Source organism: Triticum urartu, chromosome 3 (genome assembly GCF_003073215.2).
Source record: "Triticum urartu cultivar G1812 chromosome 3, Tu2.1, whole genome shotgun sequence".
NCBI lineage: Eukaryota > Viridiplantae > Streptophyta > Magnoliopsida > Poales > Poaceae > Triticum > Triticum urartu.
In genome coordinates this window covers 696,630,167-696,641,804 of record NC_053024.1, presented here as the reverse complement: position 1 = coordinate 696,641,804, position 11,638 = coordinate 696,630,167, and the positions used below count along the sequence as shown (strand labels likewise).

The 11,638-nt window shown below is 49.2% G+C and overlaps 1 protein-coding gene across 1 annotated transcript; it reads left to right on the top strand.

Moving 5' to 3' along the window:
- Window positions 1–408: 408 nt before the first annotated feature.
- Window positions 409–4,407, top strand: LOC125549247 (calcium-transporting ATPase 1, plasma membrane-type). The gene is made up of 7 exons (XM_048712705.1): window positions 409–603; window positions 944–998; window positions 1,119–3,067; window positions 3,152–3,310; window positions 3,388–3,559; window positions 3,670–3,962; window positions 4,046–4,407. The coding sequence occupies exons 1-7, from the start codon at window positions 409–411 to the stop codon at window positions 4,352–4,354; spliced, it is 3,132 nt and encodes a 1,043-aa protein (XP_048568662.1). The 3' UTR covers window positions 4,355–4,407.
- The last annotated feature ends 7,231 nt before the right edge of the window (window positions 4,408–11,638 follow it).

Sequence of the window (11,638 nt, the reverse complement as noted above, 5' to 3'; positions counted from 1 at the left end):
TGCGGGATGAAATTTACGGATCACCGTTGGAGATGTCCTTACACGGACACTCGAACCCAATCTCCAAATATCTTGAGAATTCTTATTAAGCTTACGGAAGGGGAGAGAATGTAGCAACTCTTTTTCATTATATTTTACAATGTCTAAAGAAGAAATATTCTGGTCCATTGAACAAACTACTAAAATTGAACAAAGCTATTTTTATCAAGTATATATATGGGCTGATCCACCATGTGTGCGATGTGAACCGCGTAGATTGTGGCATGCATGAAAGAATACCATGGAAATAGGACTCCAAGTCTCGAATGTTTAGACGCTTCTGGGTAGTCTCACGGATAGAGAAGCAGTAGGAGAAAAGGACTGCAAGAGAGTTGATCAATCAATTAATTAGATTGCCCATCATCAACCATGTCTTATTTACGGAAAAAATCGATAGATTTTCTCAAGACCTTCGATGTGCCGGCGAAGAATCCGTCGGAGGACGCGCAGCGCCGATGGCGGGAGGCCGTTGGCACGCTCGTCAAGAACCGGCGACGCCGCTTCCGCATGGTCCCCGACCTCGACAAGCGATCCCAGGCCGAGACGCAGCGTCGCAACATCCAGGTTCGTCGATTTGTCCATCTGATGATACACCCTCGATCTCGCCCACGTTCTTCTTCGTGGAGCTAGCTATTAGATCTACTGCCCTGCAACGCCAATGCATGCATCATGGCATATGGCTCTTGATCTAATTTGTTGCAATCAATTTCCGATCTGCATGGACGACAGTTACGTGGATCACATCAATCAACATGTTTTAGAGCGATCGAAATTTGTTAGCGATGGCTGCAATAGATGGAGAGATTGACTGTATTTGTAACCTACGTGGTAGAATTAAGCTGCCTTAAATTCGCCTTGACCAGGCTTAAATTTTCTCCTCTGATGTTTGGTTGCATCTCCATAGGAAAAGCTTCGTGTCGCTCTCTACGTGCAGAAGGCCGCTCTGCAATTCATCGATGGTATGTTCGTCTGCATCACCGGCAACCTGCCATAAACGTCCCATTAGTTTGATTTATGTCCAAATATGTTCCTCTGATCGATCGTAACAATGGCGATGTTTCTCCGGTGCCCCGGCGCAGCCGCCCGCAGGGTGGAGCACCCGCTGTCGGAGCTGGCGCGGCAGAGCGGCTTCTCTATCAGCGCCGAGGAGCTGGCCTCGTTGGTGCGCGGCCACGACACCAAGAGCCTGCGCCTCCACAAGGACGTCGAGGGCCTGGCGCGCAAGGTGAACGTCTCCCTCGCCGACGGCGTCCGGTCCGACGACGTGGGCGTCCGCGGCGAGGTCTACGGCGCCAACCACTACCCCGAGAAGGCGGCCCGCACGTTCTGGATGTACCTGTGGGACGCCAGCCAGGACACGACGCTCATGCTGCTCGCGTTCTGCGCCGTCATCTCCGTCGTCATCGGCATCGCCACCGAGGGGTGGCCGGGGGGCATGTACGACGGCCTCGGCATCATGCTCACCATCTCCCTCGTCGTCACCATCACCGCCGCCAGCGACTACAAGCAGTCCCTGCAGTTCCGGGACCTCGACAGGGAGAAGAAGAAGATCGAGATCCAGGTCACGCGCGACGGCTTCCGGCAGAAGGTGTCCATCTATGACATTGTCGTCGGCGACATCGTGCATCTGTCCATCGGCGACCAGGTTCCGGCGGACGGGCTGTTCATTGATGGGTACTCGTTCATCGTCGACGAGTCGAGCCTGTCCGGCGAGAGCGAGCCGGTGCACGTGTCGGCCACGAACCGGTTCCTGCTGGGCGGTACCAAGGTGCAGGACGGGTCAGCGAGGATGCTGGTGACGGCGGTGGGGATGCGGACGGAGTGGGGGAATCTGATGGAGACGCTGAGCCAGGGCGGCGAGGACGAGACGCCTCTGCAGGTGAAGCTCAACGGCGTCGCCACCATCATCGGCAAGATTGGGCTCGCCTTCGCGGTGCTCACCTTCACCGTGCTCATGGCGAGGTTCCTGGTCGGCAAGGCTGGTTCCCCAGGCGGCCTGGTGACATGGGGGATGGCGGACGCGCTGTCGGTGCTCAACTTCTTCGCCGTCGCGGTCACCATCATCGTGGTCGCCGTGCCGGAGGGCCTGCCACTCGCCGTCACGCTCAGCCTGGCGTTCGCCATGAAGAAACTCATGCAGGAGCGCGCTCTCGTGCGGCACCTCTCGGCGTGCGAGACCATGGGGTCGGCCAGCTGCATCTGCACCGACAAGACAGGCACGCTCACCACGAACCACATGGTCGTCGAGAAAGTCTGGGCTGCCGGTGGGGCGACCACGGTGAGCACCGCCAAGGGCTTCGAGGAGTTCACCTCGTCGGCGCTGTCGGAGGGGTTCGCCAAGCTTCTTCTGGAGGGCGTCTTCCAGTGCTCCGGCTCCGAGGTCGTGCGCAGCAAGGACGGCAAGACCAGCGTCATGGGCACGCCCACCGAGTCGGCCATCCTCGAGTTCGGGCTCGGGGTGGAGAAGAACACCTGCATCGAGCACGCGGCCGCCGCGAAGCTCAAGGTGGAGCCGTTCAACTCGGTGAAGAAGACGATGGCCGTGGTGGTCGCGTCCCCGAGCGCCGGCGGCCGGCCACGCGCGTTCCTCAAGGGCGCGTCGGAGGTCGTGCTCCGCCGGTGCAGCAACGTGGTCGTCGACCGCCACGGCAGCATCGTGGCCCTCACGGAGAAGAACTACATGAAGCAGGTGGCCGGCGCCATCGACAAGTTCGCGTGCGAGGCGCTGCGCACGCTCTGCCTGGCGTACCAGGACGTCGGCGGCGAGAACGAGGTCCCCAACGACGGGTACACGCTCATCGCCGTGTTCGGCATCAAGGACCCGCTCCGGCCGGGCGTGAGGGAGGCCGTGAGGACCTGCCACGTCGCGGGGATCAACGTCCGCATGGTCACCGGCGACAACATCAGCACGGCCAAGGCCATCGCGAGGGAGTGCGGCATCCTCACTCCGGACGGCGTAGCCATCGAGGGCCCTGAGTTCCGGCAGATGAGCCCCGACCAGATGAGGGCGATCATACCAAAAATCCAGGCACGTATCTCTCATATCCTCAATGCTCTGCTTCTCGGAGGACTTGATGCCGATGGTGACACTGTTTGGTGTTCTTGCGTGCAGGTGATGGCACGGTCGCTGCCGCTGGACAAGCACACGCTGGTGACCAACCTGAGGGGCATGTTCAACGAGGTGGTGGCCGTCACCGGCGACGGCACCAACGACGCGCCGGCGCTGCACGAGGCTGACATTGGCCTCGCCATGGGCATTGCCGGAACAGAGGTTTGCACCGTACTGCGCTGCTATCTTCCACTCTTCGTCCTGGCATGAGGTTACACTCCTTGTTTACGCTGGAGCAGGTTGCCAAGGAGAACGCCGACGTGATCATCATGGACGACAACTTCTCCACCATCATCAACGTGGCCAAATGGGGACGCTCCGTGTACATCAACATCCAGAAGTTCGTGCAGTTCCAGCTCACCGTCAACGTGGTGGCACTCATGGTCAACTTCGTGTCCGCATCTTTCACAGGTACTACACACAACTGAAACTCCATTGATTCTTGACACATAGGGTCTGTCTCTGTGCCATCTCCTGGTATTATCTTAAGTGTACACTGATAAATTTGAGATATGTTTCAGGGAGCGCGCCGCTGACGATTGTGCAGCTGCTGTGGGTGAACCTGATCATGGACACCCTGGGCGCGCTGGCGCTGGCGACGGAGCCGCCGAGCGACGACATGATGCGGAGGCCGCCGGTCGGCCGGGGCGACAACTTCATCACCAAGGTCATGTGGAGGAACATCGCCGGCCAGAGCATCTTCCAGCTCGTCGTGCTCGGCGTGCTCCTCGCCAGAGGGGACAGCCTCCTGCAGATGAACGGCGACAAGGAACTGCTCAACACCTTCGTCTTCAACACCTTTGTCTTCTGCCAGGTACCACACTCTCCTACACACAAGATCGAAACACAAATTAATCTCCGAACTTCCATTGACACTTTCACCTTGTGACGATCCAGGTCTTCAACGAGGTGAACAGCCGGGAGATGGAGAAGATCAACGTCTTCAGCGGCATGTTCAGCAGCTGGGTCTTCTCGGCGGTGGTCGGCGCCACCGTCGGGTTCCAGGTGATCCTCGTGGAGCTGCTGGGGACGTTCGCCGGCACGGTGCACCTCAACGGGAGGCTGTGGCTCATGAGCGTGCTCGTCGGGTCGGTCGGCCTGGTCATCGGCGCCGTCCTCAAGTGCATCCCTGTTGGCTCCGGCGATGCCTCGTCGGATCGCCACGACGGATACCAGCCCATCCCCACCGGCCCCAGCGCCGTGTGATTTTGAAGACTTTTTGCTGTTGTTTTTCTCTAGGAAGAGGAAAATATGTTAATCCTTTGATGAAAACGATCTTTGCATGCAGCTTCAGTTCAGTGTAGGACGTGCCGGAGCATACTTGCGGCAATGACCATTCCGAGAGACTTGAGTTTCTTTTTTGTCATTGTTTATTTGTTGTGCTTTCTAGCCAAAGATGGTTATGAATTTCGTATTAGGATTAGTAATGATGAATTCAGTTTCTTATCATGTATACACAAACTTCTCTCTAATAGAGAGATGAGTTTTAGCCACGCCAAGGTGGATCGTTGCTAAAAGTCCAAAACTCGTTACCATTGAACTGACTGCATGCCCTCGGCGGAGGACGATCAACGGTTCCTACACCAAGGCCATGGCTTCTCCACCAAGCACACGTACGGCGCCCTCATGGCTGGGCCAAAGAACGATCTCATTGCCCCTCTCATTTGGAGTGCCAAGGCTCCTTGCAAGCTAAAAATCTTCGTCTGGCTACTCTTTAAGGACCGCCTCAATACCAGGGTCAACCTTGCCCATAAGCATATAATATCCTCGGATATATGCCCCCGGTGTGCTAGGTTATCCGAAGATTCCATGCACCTCTTCCTCACATGCCCACTTGCCAACAGGATTTGGCAACGCATTGGGGTTCTGCCACAAAGCAATGACATCACTGAGCTTTGGGACGCCACTCTGCCTCCTCAGCTCCCTACCAAGGCATGGTCCTTGGTCCTCATGGCAATACTGTGGAAGATTTGGGCGGCACGCAACGACATGTTGTTTAGGAGTGTTGATCAATGTTCTGTAATAACCCTTAGAAACATTATTTCTGATTTAGACATTTGGTCTCACCGTCTCGTGGAAACACGAGACAAGGAGGACGTCTTCTCGTGCCACTCCTACATCTCTGCACGTTGCACCATGCCTATGTAATTCTGCACTTGCTGCCCCGGCAGCCCTTTGAGTAATATATTCAGGTGGGGGAGCTCCCCACACCCCACAACCCCCCCCCCCCCGGTGATTCTAAAAAAACTTGTTACCACTAAGAGCATCTATAGATTGATTTGACAAATCTGACTTATCAAACGTTCGCCGACGTGCAGGCAGACAGTGATCTGTCACGCCTCAAATAATCGATTCCACAATCGGATACCTCGAATTAGAAGCCTCAAATCCATACTATTACATGCAACATAGCGATCTTTAAGCAGAGCTCGTCCGGCTCCGCCTTGACCATGTTCGGCAGCTGGCTGCACTTTGGTCCAGTCGCCAGCGAGGTAGAGTAGGGCATGGGACACGGACCAACTCACGAGACTCAAGGCATCACCGTCTCCCATGCCCTACTCTTCCTCGTCGGACCCGAAACCCTCACGGTACCGCTGGACGTCCAATCGATGATGGATCCATCCTAGAAGGAGCCGGCGACACCCACCATGACACGGTTGTGGCACCCGAACTGGTGCACCATACAGGGCGCTAGACAATGCGACTCCGCCTCTCCAACGTTCAACACCGCCAGGGTTGTCGCCATCTCTCGCGCCCGCTGCCTCGTAAGGCAAGCACGCTGCGCCATGTTTGTGTCGACGACGCCCATGCGTTCACCTCCTGCTCGGCGCGCCAACAGATGGGTTGCGCATCCGCCACAGAGTTCGGACATTAGACGGACAACACCGCCTTTGGTGAGGCAGCAGCGACACACCTCGCGGCATATCCATTCGCCATTTCGGCGGACACAATGCATTCCCGACGGCAGGACTCCATGTGCTGTCATCGGGCGACCTACTGACAGGAGCAGTGGAGCGCAAGCCAGAAGGTCATCTCCTCCTCTGGGTCACATGGGAAGAGCTCGGGGTCCACGGATCTAGAGGTGTAGCACTCAGATCCGCTGCCCACCATGTTGGAGAAAGCCAGACATCATCGGACGGGGGCTTGGTGGTGGAGGGGAGTGGCGTGAAATGGCTAGTGTTTGGTCCAGGGAGCAGATGGGGAGGAATATATGTGGGGTTGAGTGGGCCACCATGGGTCGGGTCTGATGTGGAGGACGTGCCCAGTCAAGTCCGGGCCTCCCCATATCAACGACATATTTTGGGTTGGATATGAGGGGTGTCGATCAAGTCTGGCGTTTGAGGAGGGCTTGAGGCGCTGGACTAGGTCGGTCTTGTTATCGGTCATTGATCGGGCCGTCTGCCCGGGCATATGATGCGGGTTTGAGGGGCCCGGCTTTAGATGGTCTAATCTTTCAACGAGTGCACTTGCACATTTTGAGCCTCGGTGATGGACTAGTCTTCATCTCGCATGCTTTTTTTAACACAATATAGACGCAAGCGCTTATATACACGCACATACACTCATCCCTACGAATGCACACATGCACACCCTACCCCCATATGAACATCTCCGAAAGACTGAGCCGACATATCATCTTGAAATTTAAGAAGTCACCGTAGGCACCTCGTCATCGATGGGAACGTCTTCTCCCACTGAATGCACATCACCGAAAACCTAAACTAAATTCAGGAATAAATGCGAGCACCAGGATTTGAACCCTGGTGGGCTGGGGATACCACAGTCCCTCTAATCATCCAACCACAGGTTGGTTCGCCTTCATCCCGTGTGCTGATGGGTTCTTTTCTATGATTTTTGTTTTGCTTTTTCATCAGTTTGTTATGGCTTCCTACTTGCCTTTGGTATACTTTGGTTTTTCTTTGTTTCTTTTCTTGTTTTTCATTGTTTACATTTTTTTCTTGGGTTTTATTAGGTTTCCCTTTTACTTTTTTCGGTTCTATTTGTTTCATTTTCTTTTTTATGGTTTTCTTTGTTTCTTTGTCAGTTTTCATCAGTTACTTTTTTGTTCAACACATGTCTATTTTTTTCAGTACATGATGAACATTTTTAGTGTACAGACATTTTATTGATAGATGTTGAACATTTTTTCAATACATGATGCATTTTTGTTAAATACATGTTTTGAACATCTTTTTAATACATGGTCAACATTTTTGTACATACATGGTCAACATGTTTTCATGGCAATAAACATTTTTTACTCAGAATGTACATTTTTTATACATGCGGAACATATTTATATACATGTATAACTTTTTTAAGTAGATTTTTTAATTATATGTTTTTTGATGTCTGCTTTTCTTCATTGTACGTTGTACATTTTTCATATTCATCAGAAACATTTTGTTATACACGTTTAACATTTTTTAAATAAATGATCTACATTTTCCATACACATTGTATATTTTTTAATACATTTTTCATATACATGAAAAAAAAATCTATACACATTTCACATTTTTTAAATGCTTTATTAAGGTTTTTCAAATTCCTGATCAATACTTTTATAGTACATGATCATCCTTTTTCATACAATTATATATTTTGTATACATTTTTCGTATACATGTGAAATAATTTTCCATAAACATTTTAAAAATTCAAAAGATTGGTAATTTTTTTCAAATTTTTAATGTAAAGAGTTTTTATAATACATATATACTGTAAATATTTGTAAGTATATACAAAAGTAAAAAAGTTAAGTAAAAAGTATGAAATGTACAATAAAAACGAGGCTGTGACCTGTGTCCTCCCACACTAAAGGCTGCCCTATATCTCGGAATAAACAACACATAGGGTCTTCTAAAAAAACAAGACTTAGTGGCGCCCAAATAGGAGCTCCCGTTCTATTTTAATTTTTAGAGTGGCAGGAGCTTCTGTTCTAGGGACTTTCGATTCCGCGCTCCGCGCGATGACAAGCGACAAAACGCGGACACCCTTGTCCCCCAGGCGCAAACTTCGGCCAGCTCAGGTGCAGGACGGTGCTCCCCTATTTTCGTTTTTCATTTTTTTACTTTTTCTAAATAAATTCATGGACTTCAAAACATATTTTGAATTTCCAAAACAATCTTCACGAATTCAAATAAATGCTTACAAATTCAAAAAATATCCATAAATTCAAAAAATATTCGAAATCACAATAAGTAAACCTTTTTTGAATTTGATGAATATTTTATTTGTTATGATAAACTAATTTTGATTTTTTTACCATTTTTTGAATATTTATGAATGAATTTTGTATTTGATAAACAGTTGTTTTAGGTTCATAAACAAAACTTGAATTCAAGATTTTCGAAAATGTATGAACATATTTCCAATTCAATGAACATTTTTGAATATGATTAATATTTTTTAAAATTCGTGAAAGATTTTTAAATTTGGTGAGAAAAATAATTCAGTGAACAAACTGTGAATTTGATGGATGTTCTTTCAAAATGATTAACATTGTTTGACTTCGAAGAATGCTTTTTAATTTCGATGAACAAAACAATTGCTCAATTTTAAGAAAATATTCACAAATTTTATACACTATTCGTGAAAATAAAAAAACTAGGAATTGGGAAAGGAAAGAAAAATAAAAAAGAACATGTAAAAAGAAAGGAAAAAAATGGAAGGTGAACCGGCGCTACCTGGACCGGCCCAAACTAAGGTAGCTACTACGGGCGGGGGTGTGCGTGTTTTATAGACAAGCGTCGACCTACACAGAGAATAGCACCCCCGCCCCCCTTTTGGTCGTCTTTTTTTAAGGTAATTCTGGTCGGAGAAAGAGAGAAGAGAGGAAAGAAAAGGAAATGAGCTAGCGGACGAAGCAAAAGTTAAGGATTCGGGCAATGGTATATATGGCACGGTCCGTTGAGGCTGAAAATCTGAAACAAAAAACAAAATAAAAATAGCCTTGAAAAATGTGATTAAATTAAACTAAACATGAGGATTCCAATAAAATAGCACTAAGGCTCAACGGCCAGCTTAGGATGTTTAGGGAATTTATTTCCCCCTCGCGTATGCTAAAATTAATTTGAGCGGCACCAAATAATAAACATTATTATTATTTCAGAATGTCGCAACATGCTTTGCTATTTTTTGAATCACTAAAAAAATGCTCCCTCCATTTCACAATATAAGGTGCATCAGTTTTCATATAAGTCAAACTTATGGACGTTTGACCAAGGTTATAAAAAAATATATTAACATCTACAATTCAAAATAAATAAAATATAAAAATACTTTTTGTAATGGATCTAGTGGTACAAATTTTGCACTATAGATATTGATACTTTTATTTCTAACACATGTTTGACTTTTGAAAAAACAACTGATACACCTTATATTTTGAAACATAGGTGGTATATGTTACAACTCTCAATTGTCATTCTACTATATTTCTTGCAAATTTGGTTTTATCATTCCTTTGTTACAATCAAAGTCAGGCGTCTGCAGCGGCATTGCTCTACGTGGATGTGCTTTTGGATGCTCGCATTTTCAATATGTTCCACATATCAGATTTCTCTTAATTATAATTGTTGTTAGCAAGGTTCAACTAAATTTCGCAACGTATATCTGCATAAGACTACTGCCCCTCGGCTATTGTAATTTATGCACCTGTCAAATCGGATGGCGCGGCGAGGCAACGACAAGCTGGAGTGGCGTCGGATCTGGCAGAAACGAACGAAGAAGAGGGGAAGAAGACGAATGGGAAGGAGGAAGAAGAGAGTCACATGCCTTTCCTCACCTCATCCACCCCATGCCAATCGGCGTTTGACACGCGAACGGGCAGCACGTGAAATCCCAACAGTGCCCTCTGCGGGTTCTAAAAATCACAGGCGAAGCCACCGCAGGATCCACCGCGAGAGGCATACACCACGGCCGGCCTCACTCCATGAAGCTGACAAAGAGGCCCCACCAGCTGTCGAGCCCATGCGACAACTAGACGCAATCTAATGTAGAGTGTGAGAAAAGTAAGGCACTGTAGAGGGGCTCGAGGATGATATTTATCCTACGGCCAGGAACAGCCTGTCGGTGTCAAAACCGGCGGATCTCGGGTAGGGGGTCCCGAACTGTGCGTCTAGGCCAGATGGTAAGAGGAGACAAGGGACACGAAGTTTTACCCAGGTTCGGGCCCTCTCGATGGAGGTAAAACCCTACGTCCTGCTTGATTAATATTGATGATAGGGGTAGTACAAAAGTAGATCTACCACGAGATCGAAGAGGCTAAACCCTAGAAGCTAGCCTATGGTATGATTGTTGATGTGTATGTTGTCCTACGGACTAAAACCCTCCGGTTTATATAGGCACCGGATAGGGTTAGGGTTACATAGAGTCGGTTACAATGGTAGGAGATCTACATATCCGTATCGCCAAGCTTGCCTTCCACGCCAAGGAAAGTCCCTTCCGGACACGGGACGAAGTCTTCAATCTTGTATCTTCATAGTCCAGGAGTCCGGCTGAAGGTATAGTCCGACTATCCGAACACCCCCTAATCCAGGACTCCCTCAGTAGCCCCTGAACCAGACTTCAATGACGACGAGTCCGGCGCGCATATTGTCTTCGGCATTGCAAGGCGGGTTCCTCCTCCAAGTACTTCATAGAAGATTTTGAACACAAAGATAGTGTCCGGCTCTGCAAAATAAGTTTTCACATATTGCCACAGAGAGAATAATATTTACACAAATCTAATCTGCTGACGTATTCCGTAGCACGACACACCACGGCCAAGCCTTTATCCGAGTCGTTTCATTATCCCACCTCAGCGCGTCATGCGAGGCGGTTTCCTTGGCACGTCTTGTTAAAGCAGAGATCGTGTTCCCTTATTCCGGGATTCTCATCAATACGGGCGTGGGTAACCCAACCGCTCCTAGGACTCCTAGATTATAGGCAAGTCCAAACGGACACGGAGAGGACGCTTGATATTCACCCTCTTTATAAAGGGGACAAGGCTTTTATTTTTCCCTCCCCTGCTCAATCGAATCCTTCCCCCACCTCAAGCTCAAACGCCCGAAGTTCAGGTCAGGTGCTCCAAACCTTCAGTCATGTCCGGATCTAGCCTTCAAGGCCGATGGGTGCCTTCCTCCGTCACGGAAGAAGACATCAAAAAGTTGAGGGAGGCCAGATATCTGACCGCCGAAATTTTGCATCGGCTGCCTCCCGAGGGCAGGCCGTCCCTACCCCCGAACCCAACGAGAACGTCGTGTTCGTCTCCCACTTCCTCCGAGGTCTAGGCCTTGCTCTGGATCCTTTCGTCAGGGGTTTGATGTTTTATTACGGGCTAGACTTCCATGATCTAGCTCCGGACTCCTTTCTTCATATCACGACATTTATTGTCGTATGCGAGGCCTTCCTCCGGGTTACCCCTCACTTTGGCCTATGGCTCAAGACCTTTGAAGTGAAGCCGAAGATGATCGAGGGGCAACATGCGGCGTGTGGAGGTGCCTCA